This window comes from Plasmodium vivax, chromosome 12 (assembly GCF_000002415.2).
Source record: "Plasmodium vivax chromosome 12, whole genome shotgun sequence".
Taxonomy (NCBI): domain Eukaryota; phylum Apicomplexa; class Aconoidasida; order Haemosporida; family Plasmodiidae; genus Plasmodium; species Plasmodium vivax.
Genome location: NC_009917.1, coordinates 1,930,566 through 1,951,350, shown reverse-complemented (window position 1 = coordinate 1,951,350; position 20,785 = coordinate 1,930,566). Strand labels below are relative to the sequence as shown.

The 20,785-nt window shown below is 43.9% G+C and overlaps 6 protein-coding genes across 6 annotated transcripts, besides 28 other annotated features; 4 read left to right on the top strand and 2 right to left on the bottom strand.

Annotated features, from left to right (window-relative positions):
• Positions 1–371: 371 nt before the first annotated feature.
• Positions 372–415: a microsatellite.
• A 409-nt stretch (positions 416–824) lies between these two features.
• Positions 825–850: a microsatellite.
• An 11-nt stretch (positions 851–861) lies between these two features.
• On the top strand, positions 862–1,038 carry PVX_117560 (hypothetical protein, conserved; the record flags this gene model as incomplete). Its single annotated transcript, XM_001615756.1, has 1 exon — positions 862–1,038. One exon carries the CDS (start codon positions 862–864, stop codon positions 1,036–1,038), a length of 177 nt encoding a protein of 58 aa, XP_001615806.1.
• A 150-nt stretch (positions 1,039–1,188) lies between these two features.
• Positions 1,189–1,208: a microsatellite.
• A 100-nt stretch (positions 1,209–1,308) lies between these two features.
• PVX_117555 (hypothetical protein, conserved) lies at positions 1,309–1,874 on the top strand (the record flags this gene model as incomplete). Its single annotated transcript, XM_001615755.1, has 2 exons — positions 1,309–1,486; positions 1,717–1,874. 2 exons carry the CDS (start codon positions 1,309–1,311, stop codon positions 1,872–1,874), a joined length of 336 nt encoding a protein of 111 aa, XP_001615805.1.
• Positions 1,323–1,345: a microsatellite.
• Positions 1,875–2,072: 198 nt separating the features above from the next.
• Positions 2,073–6,499, bottom strand: PVX_117550 (hypothetical protein, conserved; the record flags this gene model as incomplete). Its single annotated transcript, XM_001615754.1, has 2 exons — positions 2,073–2,184; positions 2,325–6,499. The coding sequence occupies 2 exons, from the start codon at positions 6,497–6,499 to the stop codon at positions 2,073–2,075; spliced, it is 4,287 nt and encodes a 1,428-aa protein (XP_001615804.1).
• Positions 2,489–2,515: a microsatellite.
• Positions 3,508–3,569: a microsatellite.
• Positions 3,665–3,731: a microsatellite.
• Positions 3,813–3,908: a microsatellite.
• Positions 4,128–4,218: a microsatellite.
• Positions 4,239–4,342: a microsatellite.
• Positions 4,457–4,490: a microsatellite.
• Positions 4,788–4,817: a microsatellite.
• Positions 4,854–4,937: a microsatellite.
• Positions 5,480–5,635: a microsatellite.
• Positions 5,519–5,701: a microsatellite.
• Positions 5,733–5,920: a microsatellite.
• Positions 6,156–6,253: a microsatellite.
• Positions 6,430–6,533: a microsatellite.
• Positions 6,534–6,651: 118 nt separating this feature from the next.
• Positions 6,652–6,715: a microsatellite.
• A 1,168-nt stretch (positions 6,716–7,883) lies between these two features.
• Positions 7,884–9,220, bottom strand: PVX_117545 (hypothetical protein, conserved; the record flags this gene model as incomplete). The annotated part of the gene is made up of 1 exon (XM_001615753.1): positions 7,884–9,220. The coding sequence occupies one exon, from the start codon at positions 9,218–9,220 to the stop codon at positions 8,252–8,254; it is 969 nt and encodes a 322-aa protein (XP_001615803.1). The 3' UTR covers positions 7,884–8,251.
• Positions 8,173–8,204: a microsatellite.
• Positions 8,712–8,736: a microsatellite.
• A 1,630-nt stretch (positions 9,221–10,850) lies between the features above and the next one.
• PVX_117540 (hypothetical protein, conserved) lies at positions 10,851–15,641 on the top strand (the record flags this gene model as incomplete). The annotated part of the gene is made up of 4 exons (XM_001615752.1): positions 10,851–14,966; positions 15,093–15,157; positions 15,276–15,394; positions 15,619–15,641. The coding sequence occupies 4 exons, from the start codon at positions 10,851–10,853 to the stop codon at positions 15,639–15,641; spliced, it is 4,323 nt and encodes a 1,440-aa protein (XP_001615802.1).
• Positions 13,274–13,338: a microsatellite.
• Positions 13,925–13,961: a microsatellite.
• Positions 15,642–16,842: 1,201 nt separating the features above from the next.
• On the top strand, positions 16,843–20,784 carry PVX_117535 (hypothetical protein, conserved; the record flags this gene model as incomplete). The annotated part of the gene is made up of 1 exon (XM_001615751.1): positions 16,843–20,784. The coding sequence occupies one exon, from the start codon at positions 16,843–16,845 to the stop codon at positions 20,782–20,784; it is 3,942 nt and encodes a 1,313-aa protein (XP_001615801.1).
• Positions 17,125–17,260: a microsatellite.
• Positions 18,718–18,811: a microsatellite.
• Positions 18,939–19,014: a microsatellite.
• Positions 19,367–19,386: a microsatellite.
• Positions 19,918–19,969: a microsatellite.
• Position 20,785: the final 1 nt, after the last annotated feature.

Below are 20,785 nucleotides of genomic sequence, written 5' to 3'. Positions count from 1 at the left end.
TTCCTCCCCCTTTAAGCAGTTTGAAACGGCTTGTTTTCTTCTCACCATGCAAAGTGTGGAGACGGAGAAAGGGGAAGGGTGGGACATCCACCACATTATTTATGCTGAGTCCTCCAGGCAGACGCGAAAAAGGCAACTAAAAGAGGCGTAACAACGCAGACAAAGCTTTAATCTCTTTTGGGGCCCCCACTCCAAAGGGCGCAAAAAGGAGAAGCGCCCCTCATTTGCAGTTCCAGTTTATCCCCTTCAACATGCTCGGGATTGCAAAGGAGGTGAAGGTGACACTTACTCATCTACGTGATGAGCTGGTCATCTCTGTGCACAATGTTGACTAAAGGTTGACCCTTTTGAGGATTTTTTTTTTTTTCAACATTTTCTCATTTTGGGACGTTTCAAACTGCTCCGCGTGCCGCTTGCGTATCACAGGGGGAAAATTACATCAGGTGGAATTGCCTCAAAAGGAAGTGCAAATGGGAAAAAAAAAAAATAAAATAACACATAGTGTGGCAACAAAATATCGCGTGAAACGCTATGGCAAAACAAAAGTTAAATAACCCAGCGGCGAATGCCTCGTAGTGTGCTCCTGCGGATGCCAAGGCAAAACCGCTCTCGAAAAAAACAAAGGCCAATCATTTGTCCCGTTATTTTACAGAGCCCTTTTTTTCTTTCTTTTTTCCCTTCTTTTTTCCTTCTTTTCTACTTCCTCCAAATGGGTACACCACTTCTTAACACTGCCCCTTCGAATAAGCTACAACGAGGAGATAAAAGCACATCCACGTAGGAACAGAACATCTGAAGGGCACCCAGGCCCCTACACAACCAGCGTGCTGACCGAATTCACCTCCACCGCCTAGAGATATTATGAAAAAACGTTCGGGGAAATATATGCTACTCTCATCTTGCGCTTTAAGCTTTGGAATTTACTACTACGTGAAGACGACAAAGTATTCGGATTACAGGAGGAGGTACGAGGGCGTATTGAAAGATATAGAAAGACAAAAGGCCAAATTTGAAAAATGGAAAGCGGATAATTTGTAGGCCAACAGGGTGGGGAGCGAAGCTGAAGTGCGGAAAAGCAGGAAAGGAAAAAAAAAAAAAAAAAAAAAAAAACGATTTGGGAATAATCCCTCCCATGAACTTCACCACAAACGTTTCGCCTTTCTTCGCGGCAAAGAAGCTGCACATTTCTGCAGGGCTATTTTCCCCCCTGGGGCGTAGCAGCCTTTTCTTCGAGGCTGCGCTGCCCTCCTCCCCTAATTGAACAAAGAAGAAAAAACAACTTCTGCTCATCTTAAAAAGTGAAGAAAAATGGAAAAGATAAGTTCGTTCGCGAGAGAATTCAGAAGAGTATTGAAGAAGAAAAATGGCAACAGAAACCAGACGTCTATATTAAGCAACATAAAAATACAAAACATTTACGCAAATGATAAAATTAACAAAAGGGAGCATTATGTTTATTTTAAGGAGTATGACATAAAAACAAACGGTAAGATGAAGAGAGAATAGGGGCACACGGCCACGAAGGCATGCAAGCATCGCGGGTGTGAGCGTGGACCTGGGCGTCAACGTCTGTGCTCACATCCACTCGAACCATTACGCACACACGTGGCCTCCCCTCAACACTTGTTAAATTAAAGATACGCGCCTTGCACCCTCGGGCGCGTTACCGCCTAGGGCAAAGTTGCACCTATCCCTATGCCCTTTCCCCATTCGCAGATCGCAGCCACGCACGTGTTGCCAAAACGAAAAGATTGTTCAGCAGCGAAAGGTGTAAGTACAAAAATGCCATTCTCTTTGCCACCATCGGGTCCACCGTAGGGATAGTTTCCTTCGTGTTTTTCATATCACCACAGTGGAATGATTACAGCTACTGACGGGGGAAAGCACTTTGTAGAGATTTCTGCCAAGAAGCTCTGGGGAGACAAACATACAACTAAACCAGTTTCACTTGTTGCGCATCGCTTCTCTGCTTTCAATTCCCATAATGTTTATTCCCCTTTTTTTTTGCCCATAAGTTCTCCACAAATGGGCATTTTTGCGTAGTCAACCCTTTTTTTTTTTGCTAACCCAATTCATGTGTACTCCTTGAGGTAGTAATTCAAACAGGTGCTGAAAAAGCCGAGGTCCTCCTTGGTTAGCGTGCCGTTATGTCCGCAGTTCACCATCAGGGGGCATCCCAAAATTCTGCAAAAGGGGGGAAAATGGAGCGCAAATGGGCCACATATAAAGCGCAAATATAGCGCAACTGGAGTGGGTGTGATATCGCGCACGGCGACCCCTCGCTGCGGTGGGGAGGAACCCCCGTTGAGTACGCAGCTCCTTACTTGGGGGAGTACACCTTATAGGCGCCCCTGTAGAAAACGTCAAAGTGAGATATGGGCTCCAAAGTTAGAAGGTCCACAGTTCGTCCAGCCTCCTCACCATCATTCAATTTCACATCCAAGGAAGTGCTCAACCGTTCCCAAAATGTGTAAATTATATAAGTATGGGTTAGTAGCTTCTTAAAAATGAGTATGCGGTAGATTAGGAAAATGATAAAGTGAATGTTGGTGCCTTGGTTAATGGTGCTATATTCATACACTAAGCTCTCAGTGTAGCTTTTCATTTTTCGCAATTCGCTTTTTAGGGAAAGCAATATTTTGCATAAGCTCATTCGGTTGTTCAGGCGCATCCAGCTTACGTACTTTTCCAGCTCCTTCGAAAAATCCTCACTGCTTATGTCTACCCCGATGTCGCTGGAAAATATGTCCAGAAAGTTGCCACTGTTTGGGCGCGTCGCGTTATTTTTCTGGCTGCTCTGCTCCTTCTGCTTTTTCGCCTTCAGGGAGTGCAGCAGTTGTGTGGGGTTCACTAAGTAGGTGTCCTCATCCAGCTGGTAAAAAACGCTCGAGGATGAACCAACCGAAGCACCCCTCTTAAACCAATCCAAGCATACAACCAAGTCGTGCAAAAACATGGACCTTTTTACCACCACGTAGGGGGGAAACATACCACAGTTGTAGTCCCCTGCAAAAGTGTGACTGAAGTGAGGAGTGTCTTTGTTTTGCTCCCCTGTAACTTTGGTGGTCCTCTTTTCAGAATCGCTCTGCATGAAATATGCATCCTCCGAGTCGCTGTTGGGGTACTCCCCATCGAAGAGCGGTTCGTCATCTCGGGTATGGTTCAAATCGTAGGGGTTGTTTCTACCCTTCCCGTGAAGATCCAACCCCCCCTGGTCGCAACACTCGGATAAAATAAACGGGAGCTGATGAATGGAATTACAGTATTGCTCCTCATCTGAGGAGGTAAAACACTGAGAGGGGTAGGAACCGTACACCTTCATTCTAAAAATGAAAGATTTGAAAAAATTTACTTTTTCATTTTCCGCAACTTCATCCAATTCTGCTAATAACTGCCCACAAGAATTCAAATTGTAATTGATCGCGTTCGAAATTTCGGTTAAAGAATCACTAAACTGGTTTAAGAAGCTAACGATTTCCACCTCTTCTATGTTAAAGGCAGGTTCCTCCTTGTTCTTATTCTTCGTATTAATATAATTATATAGGTAATCATTTTTGAGGAAAAATCCGCTATACGTGAAGTGCACCTTTTCCACTTCCTTCCTCTTTGACATGTACAGATCTTTCAACATCTTGTTCAGCTTTTCCATTTCCAATTTGAAGTCCTCATTTTCTCGGAGCGCATCACACACATTTGGCTTCTTCACAAGGCTATCTTTACCCGCAATTTTTGCCATCCCGAAATCGTCGTAATTAGGGTTTACCTTCTTAAAGGTATCCATAAAGCTCATATTATCATTATAGATGCAATAAATAGCATTGTGCGTTTGCTTTTCCAGGTTGTTCTCCTTCGAATTGTACAAAGACATGATAGATTTATACGTCTCTAGTCCTATCGAAATGAAGGCGTTGTTCGTTGTGGAGGATTTATTTAGAAACAAAATGCAATCGTTTAGCACCTTCCAGCTCTGCAGAAAAAGGACAATGTCAATTTTTTTCACTTTATTTTCGAACCAGCACTTGTCCACACTTTCGTCTATGATTAGTTGGGCGGTAAAGCGGGGTTTCCCACTCAGGCTGCCGAGAATACTTCCATTCAGGGGCTGCTTCCTCTGAGGGAGAGGCAGCTCGGGGAGGGCCCTTTTCTTCGAGTACAAGTCGGAATACATCCCTGTCTGCGGTGTGCACGCGCCTTCATTAGAACCTCCCCCCAGCAGGGGTAGCAAAATTTGGCTACTTTCCGCACTGCCATCCACGCTGCCATCCGCGGTGCTTTCCGTGTTGCCCCCCGCCTTGCCTACCCCACTTTTGTACAGCTTTGAAATTTCCTTTGACACCCCCGTGACGACACTCGACATGTAGTGAATTATCTCATCGTTGTTGTCGTAAATCAAAATTTTGGGGACGTTCGAATTGAGGTAATATTTGGTGATGTCCAGTTTGTAGGAGGTGAACTGCAGGACGTTGTAGGCGTACTCGCCCACCATGTACCTGGCCACTTCCTCGAAGTTGTAGAAGGACTTGTCGATGCACACGAAGGATATGCTCGGGCGGGCGTCCCCCCCGTCCCCACGGTTGCCACGGTTGCAATTGCCGCTTCCCCCGCTATTGCTGCTCGCGCCGCTCGCGCCGCTTCTCCTCAGGTTGATCCTCCTCCGAAGGCGCACGTTGGACATTTTCAACTTGCACAGCACGATGAACTGGAGCAGCAGGACGACATACTTAATGGGGATGAGGAGGATGTTCAAAATTTTGTCCTTCCTCCTGCTCATCAACTTGACCGTTTTGTTTATCTGCTTGCAGGTGATCTTGATGCGAATTTCATTTTTGTACAACTTGTCTAAACACTCCATGTTATTACTTTTTTGGTTAAAGTTGCAGAGATGGTAGGACACGTAGGAACAGAGGGGGCCTCCAATGGACGTCCCATGTAGCCCTAAATGTTTGACCTTCCTGGATAAAAGATACTCCGCAATTTTTAAAGCGTCCAGATTGTTTCTATTCAAATTTGGGTAACCACTAGATTTGCTGTACCCTCGATAGTTATACACGAAAACGTTTACATTATTTTCTAGGTAAAATTTGAGTGACCCGGAATAGCAAGCATTCAGTTCGTAGTAGGCAGCATTGGGGTTGAAGTAGAGCACGACGGGGATGCCGTACAAATAATCGTCTTGATAAAGGTAATTGTAAAAGTCGTTGTTGAAGGCGTTTAGGAAGACGTGCCCATTGGTGGGTGTCTTCGTTGGGCGCTCCCTTTCCGCCTTCCTCAAATCGATATACGACTGTATTTTATCACTTAGAAACCTCTTACAGGGGATGAACATGCAGTCTATTTTCGCCCCGTTGACTTGCAAATACTGCTGTTTCCCGTAGTACTTAAAAATCAGCTCGTACTTGAACAAATCCATCGTCCCCGCAATGTGTCTTTTTATATAGTTATTAATACACTTGGGGATATTTCTCAAGTGCACGTTTTCCCTCTGTGTGTTCGCTTTGAAAAGTTCCCCCAGTTTGTTTAAAAAATGCGTCAACTCGTCTATCAGTCGCAGGAAGTCGTCACCGTTTATGAGCATAAAGAAGTCCCTATAGTTAACGTGCGTGATTGATTTTTCGTAATTTTCATGGTAAAACAGGCTCAAGATATTTATGTCGATGTAATTGGGCGGGATGTCCTTAGAACTGTCTCCATCTTTCGAGCCATCATAAATGGTGTCCCCTTTTTTTGCCTTAGAGAAGTTCCCTAGTTTTCCTTCCTCCTGGGGGGGATTCCTCCCGGGGGGCAGACCACCACGATTGCCATTATCCCCTTTGGAATTATTCTCATGCGCCTTTTCGGGCAGCAATTTTGCATATTCCTCCGCTTCCCCGCAGTCCTGCACACCCTTCCTACTAAATACATACTTCCAAATATTGAACCCCCATCTTGCTCTCTGAAATGTTGAGTCCTTCCCCCTTTCCGTTGTGGGCGCGCAGAATTTCTCATAGGAGGGGTTCCTACTACGTATGAACTCGTGCACTGCTTCGTTAAAGTCTTTGTGGATTTTTATTTCTGTGAGGATTTCCGGGTATATAATATCCTCCTGATGAATGTACACCTTCAGTTCGTTTATTCTTATCATGAAGAGCTTCAAGTAGTAATAAAAAAGTAACTGCTCATCACTGAAATCGACATTTTCTTCCAAATTGATGTAGAGGTAATAGCTAATGTAGAGCGTGTAAAATATATACAGGCCGCTGAAAAAATTGAAGTAGTTATCTTTGTTATTGCTATTTGAGAAGAGCTGCTCTAGTTTAATTTTTAGATTTCCACGGGGGGTACTTTCCTGCCGAATCGCTTCCTTGGCGTTCGCTCGAATGTCACTTATAATCAGTGACAGCTTCACCGACTCTTTCATGTAAAACTTGCATAGTTCTATTCTGTTGTCGTAGTTTGTCTGCACGTGGGGGGTGAAAAAGAGGGGGTTCCGTTTGTTCAATCGTTTGGAATGGGTTTGCATGTGTGTGAGTCATTTAAGGGTCCTTTTTTACTCTTTATTCCCTCTTTTTACTCCTCTTTTTTCCCTATTTTTTTACTCATTTTTTACTCTTTATTCCCTCTTTTTTTACTCATTTTTTACTCTTTATTCCCTCCTTTTTTCCTATTTTTCCCCTCCTTTTCCCCTCTTTCCCCACTCGACTCACCTTGTGGAAGTATATGAAGAGGCTCCCGGGGTACGTCAGGGCCCGCACCACAAAATGGAAACATAGGTAAAACAGGGTAATATTCACAAACAGGTAGAACAGGGCATTGTTGAACACGAACAAAAACAAGGACACATACGTGTAAAAAAAATAGAGTAACGTTACGAAGAAGACGATGAGCGAGCTATTTTTTTTAAAACTTTTGAACAATTTTTTGCAAAACATAATTGTAGACATGGGGTAACTGGCAATAAACTGTGTGGTGTATGGGTGGGAGTTGCTCTCGCTTGAAGCGGCGTACGGGGGTGTACATTATGGTGCGTTCGCCAGCATAAAAAGAAGGGTACGTTGTTGGAAGGCTGTGTGGGGGGGGTGTCACTTACGCAGATAATGACATTCATGCATATATATATGTTTTTACAAATACGTTACACAAGTGACAATAAATTTGTTTCCCCGCGAAATGGCATAATCCCAATTCGATAATCTTTAACTGCGTCTTCAAAAACACCAACAGAGGCAAGTTAACAATTTGGGGTCTTTCAAATTGGGAGAAGTTGGCCAAAATAAGTTTTCTTCCTTTTGCGTACACGTTAGGGGCAATTCATTTTGTGTATTACACATGGAAAAGGGAAAAAAAAAAAAAAAAGAAGCGTAAATGTTGCATATACTTACACATGCAAATGTAAGCACACAAATGCGTACAATACCACAGACAAAGAACGCGTTTGCAAACGGGAACTTGTCACGTATGTTTCGATTCTTCGGGATGTTGAAATGGAGCCTTCGGAAGGGGCAAATTGAAAGGGCAATTTGAAAGGCCAACTGCGTACACTTGCGAAGCATTAAAAAAGGGAGCCTTTTCGTGCCACACCTTTGCGAGCTGCTAAAAGTAGAAATGGGCCATTTAAGAAAACAGTCATAAGATGATCACATCTCGCACAATTCGACCATGTCCCTTTTCAGTGCTGTTTTTTTTTGAGGCATATGTTTTCTTGGCTTATTATTGTATAATGTAAAAATGGGTATAAGAAAGTCATAGCGATGTGTCAAGTTCGCTGCTTTTTTTTTTTTTCTTTTTCGTCAAACAAGTCAGTTTGTGTCACATGTGCGTGAATCCAAGGAGTGATAAAAAAAAAAAACCAACAAACTGCGTAAAATGAGCTTGGTGAAATATGCAGCGCCCACCTGTCGCAGCCAACTGGTGTGGCAAAATCAAATCAGCGCAGGCGCTTCTCAGAATGATAAAAAAATTCAGAAGCGAACCTGCGCGCCGCGAACAGGGGGATAAAATGTGTACTAAATGTTTAACTCATAAATGTGAAGCCATGCTTCGAACGTGGCCACAAAGGGGGGGAATGCGGCAAATATATACACGGGAAAGCGGCGAATATATGCACGGGAAAGCGGCAAATATTGCAGGAAGAAGCGGCCAATAGATGCACAAAAAAACGGCGAGTATTTGCACGAAAAAATAAAGTGCCTCCACAAATGACACAATTCCTGCGTTCGTAAAAATGTGCACAGAACAGGCATGCGCGCGGCGCATCTACCCGCTTGTACATAGCTCACACACCGAGTGCTGCACTAACGTACGCCTCATACTTTTCCTTCTTCTTTTCAACTGCTTCGCGCAGCTTCTGCTGTAGCTTCACCAAAACGGGGTGATGGACGTCCTTTTCAAACTCCGCTTTATTTTCCGAACAAAGAATAATTTTTTTAACGGGTATAATGTTTCTAGTTGTGGAGCAAATGAAGCAGAATTCGAAGCGTCCAACGTCACGTATGCTGATAGCTTCCTTTTTTAATTTCACGCCCTCCTCTTCGCATATGTGTATTATTTGCTCTCGCATGGTGCCCTTGAGAACAAGTTCATCATTTGCTGTGTACAAAGTATCATTAAAAAAGCAGAAAAAATTACAAGTCAATCCCTCGGTAATTTCTTCCTTCTCGTTATATAAAACGACTTCGTGGCTATCTTCGCTTTTCAATTTTAGCATTTTATTTCGCACATCAAACACATTTGAGTATTTAATATTTGGCGTCTTCCTCTCCCCACACATGATGTCTATCTGCACATGGCTACCATGTTTTGGTAGGCATTTTATGTAGCATAAAATGGAAAACGGCTCATTTGGAGATACGCCGCTATTTCCGTGTATATCCCACGTAATGGTAACCATAACCATATAATTTACATTTTCACTGAAGTGCTTTTTTTTTATGTCATCATTTAAGGCATTTAAAAATTCGAATCCTGCTTTGATGCTTGCGCTGCTGCTTTTGCGAATATTTTCCATCGTCAAATTTTGCAGAATGTTCGTGACGCACTCTTTGTTATGGTCATTTATTTGTAACTCCAGAAAGTTGGTGGAGTACTTATGTAAGTTTCTCATGTGTGAGGTGAAGTTGAAAATGTATTCAAACGATACCACCGTTTTCATTGTCGTGTACACTCCGTCTATGCCCAGTTTGATGAAATCCTGGACGGCCATGTCGACTAGCGACGCTTCGTAGTTCTTTACTAAAACCGCCATTTTTTTATTATTTTCCAAAGCGAGGAAATTGCAAATATATGCACAAAAGAAAAATTCTCTTTTGTGTGTAAACAGAAAAATGTAGCCCCCTTGGTGAGCGTATTTTACCGCACCAGTTGGCCAATTTTGCGGAACGAATTACCCACGTCGCTCTGCTGACTTAACCAAGTCCACAACAATGAATGGATCGCCACTCCTCATGCACGCAAATCAGGCGAAAATGTAAGCAAACAAATAGTTACGAAACATACATACGGGGCAGAGATGCAAATTCGCGTGCATTTGTGCAAGCGGAAGTGCCCATAATTCTGGCAGATTTCCTCCTGCAGCTGCAGGTAATAAACTTAACAGTACAGAAGTACATTCGTCCACGTAGCAACACCCTGGTAGCACATTTACGTGAAAACTGCCAAGGAATTATGGCCAGCCGTGACAACGTGGGTTTAGTTACCCTTCTAGCTTTATCAAACGTTGCTTCAAAAAAAAAGGAAAACACTCAGAATCGCTTTTCCAACGTTGTAAAGGCGGAAAGGAAATCAAACTTCGCTCATTTTTTTGTTCATTCTTCCTTCACCAAGCACGTTTTCCCCATTAATATGAAACAACAACGTGTGGTACTCCCACTTCAAAAGTGAACATATACAGGGGAGAGCATCCTAATTTTTTTTTTTTTTTCAGCAGATTTAATTTTTATTCATTCTTTCGAAATGCCTCTACGTTAACGAGAAAAAGGAACAGAAACAATTTGCTAAAAAAAAACCTTTTTTTTTTACGTAACAACAATGTAGTTGACCCCCTCTGCGGCATTTAGCATATTCGCGGAGTGCGCTCTCCGGCATGTGGAAAAAAGGCATACATTTTTTTATCCTCAATTTTTTGCGCCGCGTTCACTGATTGAAGTCAATTAATTTGTTTTTAAACGTATGCACATTTTTCCTTTTTGTCATTTTCCTGCGTACTTGCTTGTTTATGTTCCTGCTTATTTTATTTTTTTTTTTTGCCATACCGTAGGGGAGTTTCCTTTACGAATATGCGATCCCAAATTTGTTAAATCCCCGTCCGCAGTGATGACAAAAGGGAAAAAGACATATGACCCAGAAACGTTCACAACAGGGTTAAATTCCCTTTCAAGCATCACGCATACTTAAATTTCCATTCTACTATTTTTGCAGGACATTTTTCATGCCCACTTCCTTCAATTTTGTCTCTGCCATTACTGATTGGATATTTTGGGCCCTGTTAACTATTTTTTAAAAAAAAAAAAAAAAAAAAAAAGCGAAAGGGGAAAGAGGAATAGCTAGTCAAACAAAGTGTGAGAAGCAAACGAACGCACAAACGAAACTGAAGAGTGAACGATAAATTAAGGTGACATTTGCAAAACTGCTGGAATAAAACATGCTTGCCGTTAACGCATTTGTTAAAGAGGCCTAAGCGTGCGAAGAAAGAGGGCAAGGGGAAAGCCGAGGCATTCTTCCCTCCACCCTGTTGCCGACTTGTGAACGTTGTACCTGTAGCGAATGTGTGTACACATGTATACCAACATGTCTCCAGCTGCACATGTGTATACCCGCGACAGCACACACCCTCCCCCCCTCGTGGAATCTACAATTAAACGCACGAGGGAAATAAAATGAAAAAACGCAATGAGGAGTTTGACGACTATTACGATGTGTATGAGGAGAACTGGACCAACGACACTTTCGAGGAACTAGAATATACACAGAGCCTCGAAAAAAATATAAAAAAAAAATTAAGTAAAGAAGAATCAAAGCAAAGTATATTTTTCTGCACAGATGATAACACCAAAATGAGTAATGCCGAGGAAGCGCAGCTAAGTAGGAGCGATTTAAATTTTATCAATGAGTTGGAAACTTCCAAGGAGGAGAAGGGAGACCTCCATTTAAAATTTAGCCGATCAAGCGAGAGGGGAGGTAGCTCCAAAGGAAATGGCCCACGAGAGGGGGTAGACCAATCAGTCGACCAAATGGATGAAGACCACCACGAAAATCATACAGATGGTCACCACCCCGGGGACCAAGCAGACGACCCCATCAGTGACAAACTAGGCGAAAGCAAAAAAACCGATCAGGAACTATTCTTATTTAAGGACATTTACGAAGAGCTAGAAAAACGCCCGCACGATGAAAAGGAGAGTAGCTACCCATATGATGATAACTTCTGCAAAGAAAATGACGATGCACAATTTTTAGATAAATTAGAATTCACCAGCAGTAACAACGAATCGGTTAACGCTGAAGGTCCGTCGGGCAATTTATTTCCTATGGACAAGTCATCCATGGAGTTGTGGGATAAGATAAATAGCAACGACGCGGCAAGTTACGGGAATGGCGTAGACTGCCTCGATGGTGATCCTTATGGCGACTACGGGAATGGAGACGGCGCCAATTTTTCCAACGAGTGTGATATAACCCCCCAGAGGAGCGCGGCCTTTCTGCATAGTGGGTATAGCATCTGTGAAGACTACAAAGGAATTTCCCCAAACGGAAAGGCACATCACATGCAGCACAGTAACAGCAGTGCAGGCTTCTCCATCATGAAGAGTCGAACTGGCGACTATGGGGAGAAGTTCGGCGCGCAAACGGATAGCCCCTTCTCCTCCTTTTTGAAGGAGCAAATGGGAATAAGCGAATCGGAAGGGGGAAGCAAAGACATGGGTTACTTCAAAAGGGGTGGTAACTCCTCAGGAGGGAGCAATGAAAGGAACGAGGGAGAAGCAGTGGGCCTCTCAAATGGGGACATGCCAGAAGAAATGAACCCACTTTATAGTAATAGAAGCCGAACAGCTGTCGGGAATTTTTCGTACCAAAGTAGACACTCCCACGAGAGCGCAGACGATGTGTATGCTGGGAAGAGCATCAAAGGAAGGGACACCTCTTTGGGCAACAACAAGGGTTATGAGAGCAGCATGACCAAAGGTAACTCTAACGACGAGGAGTCTTTTCATAACTCCCACGACTACAACCTTTCGAAGGCGAGCAGCAGCCTAAGTTTAAGTAAGCTTAATGACAGTGGGAAAAAAAACAGAAGAGTCCTTTTGCGTAGTAGTGAAAACGACAGTAACGCAGATTCTTTGGGGGTTAATTCGAAGAGCAGCGTGAGGGGGTACCGCTCCCATGGTGAAGGCAAAAAAAAAGGGGTCAACAGAATAGGTAGTCACGCCGAGCACACCACGGACACACCAGTTAGAAAAACAACCCCCACCAAAAAAGACAGTGACGCCACTTCAGAATCTATGAAGAACAATTTGAAAGTAAAAAATAGTAGTAAGAAAAAGGAGGAGAAGACCCCCCGAGGAGGCACCAACCTTGAGGGCTTTCAAAAAAGACGCACCAGTAGCGGCCATAGCGGGAAAGCATCGAACAGTTTGGCCTCACCTAAGAAGAACTCTCGTGGGGATTCTTCAAACGAACTAAAAAAAAGGGACGACTCTGCTCGTAGCAGCTCGGATAGCGACTCCATTTTTGCCAACAAGGGAAGGAAAAATGCCGCTCCAGCTGCGACTGCAACTGCAACTGCCGCATGCAACAGCAATGACAGCACGGACATCTGCGTCGACTTGAATGATGAAGAATCGTGGGATGATACGGACAGGGCAAACGACAAAAAGGGGGACGCAAAGAAGAAAGGAATCGTAGCGATTATAAAGGATAGGCACAAAAAAGAGAAAAAGAAGAAGGGCGAAGCGGAGGGAGATACCACGGGAAGGAAACGCTCTAGCGATAAAGGTGGTAGAAAAAAAGACGCGCCGCCTAACCATGAGGAGCTTGCCGAACAAAGCAACAGTGACCAACTGAAGGAGCTAGGAAAAGAATTAAACAACCAAATTAACAAATTAGAAAGGGAACAAGATAAAGTGAAGAAGCTAGAATATGAGCTCATTGCGAAAAGTGCAGAAATAGAACTTGAGAGAGAAGAAATGAAAAACAGAATGGAAGAGGAAAAAAAAAAAATGATAAAAAATTTGGAAGAAGAAAAAAAAAAGTGGAACAAAGAAAAAAAAAGAATTGAAAGTGAAGTAGACAAACAGAGGAGCATCATCATGAGCAAAAGAAAACTAACCAACGAAGTGGCAATGTTCAAAAATAAAATTAAAGAATTGGAAGAAAAACTGACAGCGGAAAAGAGGCAGCACAAAATAACTGCTGACAAATTGAGAAAACAAGTCGAAAGTTTAAAAATTGAAAATGAAAAACTCAAAACGGAGTTAAAAATTTCGGACGAATATAGAAGTAAGCTAGAAAATTACCAGCAGAAAACCATCATGAAGTTAGCCACAAATGTCGTTCAGGAGAAGATGGTAAAAAGTGCCGATGCGACGAGTTTGCCGCATTTTTCGGACTGCTCAGGAAGTTCCACCCCCGTGAAGAGCAAGCCAAAGGGGGGAAGCGGAAGACCGGCAAGCGAATCGGATTCGTTATATAAACCCGTCAGCAGCGATGATAAAACAGTCCACAAAAATGCACTTCGCGAAGGAGACCCCTCTGTAGTGTCACCAAAAGAGTTGAAAGGGAAAAAAAAAATTACGCTTAACGATTTATTCGTGCACAAAAATGACATGAAGGTTGGGAACAGCGCCGCAAAGGATGAGGCGTCTATAGATAAAAATTTAAAAAAAATGAAACTCCTTTTAGAGAAGAATAGAAATGCCCCAAACAGGGACACCGTATACAACGAGGAAGACAGCAGTAGCCTTACTACGAATGAACATAATAAAATTTTTAGAAAGTACTTTTTTGACCACTCCAGCAAAATAAATGACAAATTGTCTTACAATAGTGGCTTCACAAACGAGGAGGAAGAAAGAAGGGAGCCCCACGAACAGCTCGGGAAGGCCTCCTTTCTAACGGACTACCCCAAGCGGGATAAGCAAACTGGGGGAGATGAAAAGGGACGAGGTGGAACGGAACGAGGTGAAACGGAACAAGATGCAGGGGTCCCACTGGGAAGAGTCCATGGGGATGCACCCATGAACGTTTCAGCGGAAAGGTATGTCTCATCCAGGGGGGCCTCGACAAAAGCTCCCAAGAGTAAACCATCAGGGGGAATATCTACCCCCATAAGGTATCCTCCCCCAGTGATAGGTAAATCAAACTGCAACCTTTCCAAATCCATTTCTCACAGGCTGACGAACGAGATGGGATTCCATACGAAGGGTGATTACCCATCCAGGGCGTCAAAAAATGGAAAGGAGACCACACCAAATGATAGAGCAAAAACTGGCACAAGTAGCAACGTCCCCACGATGGGCAACACGCCGTTTAGACGTCATGGGGGGGAAGGACCATCCGCATTAAACACACGCAGCGGTGAACTAAATAGGAACAGCACACTCAGCGGTGAACTGAAAAGGAACAGCACCATCGGACGAAGCAGCAACGACGACGAGTCTGCAAAGAATAACGCAGATTGGAGAACCCGCTCGAAGATATCTCCCCTGGGCAACGACCACTTAAACCCCTTTGGCAAAAACTGGGACTTCATAATAAATTTCAATTTTGACGAATTATTTAACAGCTGCGAAAATGTGATCGAATCGATTTTCTCGTCGACCAAGAAGATGAAATATAGACAGGCGTTTGTCGATGGCAAGGTGGAAACGTTATTTGAAGACGGCTTACGAATCATTGAGAAAAACAGAAACAAGAAAATTGTGGACCCCACGAATTTGACCATTTATCTTTACCCCAGTAAGGACTACCGTGCGCAGTTGCCTAATTCGTACACGGTAAGGGAGGAAGGATGGGTGCCCACAATGAGGTGTGACCAGCGTGTCTACCGCAGATGTAGAATTCCCCAATGGGTGCACTCCTCACAAGCTCAAAAAATTACCCCCTCGACCGTTTTTCCGCAGCTATTCCGCTTTGTCAACAAAGGCATATACCAAGTGAACATACCGAATAAGTGCCAACTGAATAAGTAAGAAGAAAAGGGACAATTTTATTACCCGCTTTGAAGTGCACTCTTTGATTAAGTTCGGGGTCAGCAAAGAAATGTCTTTTTTTTGCCCTCATTTTTTCCCCCCTTTTTTTGCCAGATTTCCGAATGGCCAAATAGACTGCAAATACACCGATGGGCACACGCAAATTTTATTTTGCGATGGGCGAAGGAAGGAGATTCTACCTAACAAGGAGGAATACGCCATCCTGCGAAACGGTACTTGCAGGAGAGGGGGAGTCTACAGAGGGATGGGACCCCCTGAGGAGTACACAAAATGAGCTCATTTATGTAGAGCACAACTTGGCTATGCCATTGAGGGCGCATTGTAGGGAGTAGAAATGCCCTCACGAATGGGGGGGGCACTCCACAGAAGCGACAGAGTAGCAACCTTCGAGGCGATTAATATGTTTGCCTATTCCCTCTCTTTACACCCCCTACAGGTACGATCAAAAAGCTCAGTTAGCACCTTCGCGTCCACGGGGAATGAACTCCGCGTAAATTCCTTTCTCCACCACGGCCCCTCGCAGGCCGTATACTTCTCAATTTCCATCTGCATCTCCCTCACCATTTGGACCCCTTGTCAACTGCGAAACGCAAATTTGTTTTGTCCCGATGCATCCATTTCGTGTGCACACGGATCTTTCCTTTGGGGGCATCCCAACGGGGAAAACGTCACATCGAGTCATTTGTCGATCTGGGGTTCGCGCGCAGGCGTCTTCCTGCAGCTGGAGCAGTTTTGTGGCAATCACTTTGACGCGCATCAGTTTTGTGCTGACCCCTTTTGACACACATAAGTCTTTTACTTATTACTTTTTTTTGAAGTTTATAAACTGGTTTGCCTCTTTTTAAATGCCGCATTCGATACCCCCCCTTTTTTTAAACTTTGCTGTTCCGACAGTTTCTGCAGTTCTTAAACTTTTTAATTTTTTGCAGTCGCTGTTTTTTTCGCACATGCGCAAAAGGTACAAAAGTGCCGCTACTCTTTGTAACAAAATTGCTGTAAAAAAAAAAAAAAAGGAAATTTTTTCAAGTGCATACATTTTCAACGAAGTAACATTTTTTTTGCGAAGGATGACTTCAACCCGAGCGATGAATGTACAGCTTGAAGTTACCCCCGCAATTTTGAAGGGGAGCCCCTTCTTGGCCATTTAGCCATTGTGATAAAGCGGCTGGGCAAAATATCCAAAACGGAATGACGTTTTTCTGTAGGATATCTCTTTTTTTTTCCGTGTTGATTTTTTTTTCTTTTGGCGAGCATATTGTACACGTACTCACAGGTGTACATATTATAAGCAATAACACTGCATGAAGTTACGCTGTCGAGGAGATCCTCCACCTGTCCCCTTCGCAATAATCCTCTTCGAACTGCGCGCACGTAGTCAGCCACATTCTTCTCGCGTTGTGCTCAAATGGGTGAGGCGCAATTTTCAGAGGGAACATTTGCCTGCTTGCCTGTGTTATTGTACGCAGAGGGGGACGCACATAGCAGGGGATTAAGTCGCACGCCGAGTCGCGGAGCCGAAGAGGGGAAACAAAATCGCAGGCGGGTTATTTGCCGCGTAGGAGCCTGCGTAGGATGCCCGCGTAGAACACCCGCTTAGCAATCCCCTCTCGTTTGTTACCCCCTCCCTGCTTTTTCCCCCTTCCCCCCCACGTTACACAAAATGGACGAAGAAATACTAAGCAAGTACGCCACGAAGAGCAGCATAAACACCATCCCGTATAGCAACTTCTTCATCGCGCAAAAGAGAAAAATGCTGGAGGAAGAATACGCCAGGGGGGACAACCTTGGCCATGTGAACAAGCGAGCCAAAGTATCACTATATGAAAATTTCGAATCGCTAAAAAAACAAAGGTTAAGTGAAAATGACGTCTGCATAGACCACTTTAAAGATATGGACAAGTACATCAGTCAAGTAAAGGAGTTAAGAAGCATTTACAACTTCCTCTTCAGCGACCATTTAACAAACGAACATGACATTTTGCACGTGAGCAGAAAATTTTGCAGCATACAGTGCAATGACATCATCGATAGGAACATCTGTTTTGAGAGTTCTACGGAGAGGTGTACCAACGGGTTATACAGTTATGCCAAGAGTGGAGTGAATGCCAGTAGCGATGCACTTATAAGGAAGAAGGGGGTGGGTGAAATGGAGGCGCATGTAGTCCCCGTGGGGGAGAAGAGTGCAGACTGGGGAAGAGGCAGCGGGGCGGTGAACCCTCAAAGTGGGAAAAATATGCACCTCATTAGCGGTGATAACAGCGTTAATAATTACCACATAGCGGGTGAGGAACAGTTAGGAGGCCCCCCTCGAGGGAGCAGTAGAATCCCCGCCTTCGGAAAAAGAATACTTAATAGCGTCTCCAACCAAATACTCTACATCGATGACCTGTCCACGTACGACATCCTGCTGCTAGTGTCCCTCGTCACGCAGTTACAAAATGAACAGAAGGAAAATGAAAAGGAAGAAAAAAATTTAGAAGTACTAGCCAACATTGACGAATTTCAAGTGAATGCACATTCGCTAAAGGAAATCTTTAGGAGCTACTTTAAAGAAAAAACTTTTCAGTGTTTTACGTGCGGCCTACGATTCAGCTCGAGCTTAGAGAAGCTAAACCATTTGGAAAATCATTACCAAAAAAATAAGTACTACACAAATGTCGGGGCAGAAAAACCAGGTACCAATAGGAACAGAAAGAAAATCATTTTTCTAGATCATATGAGTATGTCCATTGAGTTTTTCATCTGTAAGGAGTATTCCATTTTTGAGGATGTGTATGAAAATGTGGTTACCAAAAATTGTAATTCCTTTAATTATAATGCCAAGTGGGAGGCCGACCGGAAGACCGTCCATGTGGAGGGGAAGTACGAAGTGAGGGACTACCAAGTGAGGAACTACGAAGAGGGGAAGTACGAACTGAGGAACTACGAAGGTGTGAGTGATTCGGCCCGTTTGAAGAGCGCCAGGAGGGAGAACCACGAGGCGAATTTCGCATCGCGTGTAATCGATTTGACAGACGAGGGGGAGCCTGGTGATGTGGAAAATGCCCCTGGTGAGTATACTGGTGAGTATACCTCTGATAAGCGTGCCCCGGGGGGGGATCCCAACTGGGGGGCCCATGCGAGGAAGGCAAACAACCCTGCGCAGAGGAAAAGAGAACCCCCCCCTGAAACGTTGGCCTTTTACATATCCTCGGGGGGGCCCGAACTGAAGGAAGTAGAAGACGCCCCCTTCGACAAAAGCGTACAGGACGTATTCCATTTTGGAACAAAGTCCAACGAAATGGATAATTTCTTTTGGGCAAAGCGGAACGACGCGCAGAATGGAAAAAATGAGAAGAAGAAAAAAAAATTGCGTAATGTGGAAGATGACGATAATGGCTCTTCCTCGGACAGTGACAACAACGGGGGTGGAAGCGGAAACGGAAGCGGCAACAGGAACAGCGGCGGCGGAAACGACGGGGAGATTAACTTCTTTGATTTTATCTATGGAAACCAAAACACGTACGATGTGAACCTGTCCAATTATTACACCGTGACTGAGGATAACAACGTGCACATAAGCTACATCGATGGGGAAGTTATGTTTAAAAATATCCTGCAGTGTTTAGAGATCAAAGATATCAGCAGTTACGTTTTCCCCTCCTGGATCCCTCGGAGGAGCATACAGAATTTTTTAGTCAGACCGGTTACGGAAATGTATGGGCAGCAAGTCACCAGTAGTAATTCTTTTGCCAATATTGCGGCCGCCAAAGGGATGGGCAACCTTTTTATGAACACGTACGCCCAGGAGGATGCCGCGTGTGGAAATAAACTTGCCGTGCAGAGTAACGTCTGGAATTTGTGCACACGTGGGGAGTTCTACCTAGCCAAGCAGCTGGTCCCCATCAACGTTTTTTTTTCCCTCTCCAAGGGGGGTGAAATGGCGAAGCGGGGTGAAGCTACGAAGCGGGGTGAAATTACGAAGCGGGGTGAAATTACCGCGCGAGGCGAAACTGCGAAACGGGGAGAGCCCCCAACGGAGGCGGCCAATTGGGGAGCCCCTCTTCAGGAAGTGGGCAAAAGGGTCAGCGACGAATGGGGAGAAGAGCCCTCGGAGGGAAAGTCCAACCGGATAAACCGACCCAGTAATGAAATCGACACTTCCAAAGGCGCCATGGAGGGAGGGAAACTGCAAAGATTGGGCAACGTAGACTACTCTACGGACGATCTGGCGGAGGAGACGATAATGCGCTCCTTCCTGCACATCTTCGACGAGAAGTACTTCCAACGAACGAGCGTCTTCAAGGAGACGTTTCTCTTCTACCTGAGGAGCAACTATTTCGAAATGAGCCATCACCTCAGCGACGATGCAAATTTTAACAATATAGAAGAGAGGCTATATAGTTATATACAAAATAATTATACACAGAAAATGGCTATACTGGACACGAATAATTACCAAGCGAATGAGTGTTTCCTCTGTAAAGAGAAATTTCTGTTCGATTATTCTTATGAGTACAATGACTTTTACTACACTGATGCTGTGGCCGTGGATTTGAATAACCTGCTCGAGGATGAGGAGGACCAGGCGCACACATACAGTTTTAATTTTAGTGCCAACATGATTGACCAACTGAGCGACAGGTGCATTTATAACGATCCCAGTTACGACATTTTGGACAACGGAATTGGGGAAGCGGAAATGTTGTTCCAGAAAATGCAAAATGGAGACGCACACGTTTGCAGTGGAGTGAGCCAATCGGAGGAGGAAAAAAATGACACTGCTACGGCAACTGCTACTGCTGCTGCCACTGCTGCTGCGACTGATGGTCAGCTTGGCGAAAGGCACAAAGCGGCCCACAGCTCAGTACGCATGAATGACCTGCTCGAAAATGTAAAAAAAATAATTGGTGAAAATTGTGTCCTGAAAAGAACCGTGATCGAGTCGGCTTTAAAACATAACTGCCAAATGAAAAATATGAAGGGGAAAAAAAAAAAAAAAAAAGATGACCACATGCAGCATTACAATAATTTATTTAAAAATTTTTGCATTCCGCATGAAACAGTGAGCATTCTCCATGACATACAGAAGGAAAATAAAAACAGGAGCAGCGTCAACGTTAATGATGTCTCCCAATTTGATATTAATCATGAATATGCAAATGACGAAATTGACGATTTTGTGAATTATTTCGAAAATGTCACGCAGCAAGTGACCAATTCGCTGTTTGAAAATATCTACAAAAGGAACAAAATGGATAAACATATTTTCACCCACATGACAAATTGCTACATAAATGACGATAATGAAAAAAAGGACACTTTTACGAATATCTATTTTCCCTCCAAAAATTATTTGCACACAAACTTCACTTATTTTCACCATCAGTGTTTTAAAAATTATGTGCATTATTTTATTTTCCCGTACTACTTCTTAACCAAATTGGATCATCACCTTTTTAAGAAAATTGTCATATCTGCTGTGAGGCAGTTTTTCAAGGCGTACCATCGCATTTGTAAGTTTGGCACGTCTGAGGTGAAGCATGTAGGGGGCACCCGTCCTTCTGCAAGGAGAAGGCCGACTCGTAAGGCGGGCCAGCTCCAGGTGAGGAGGCACTTTTAGC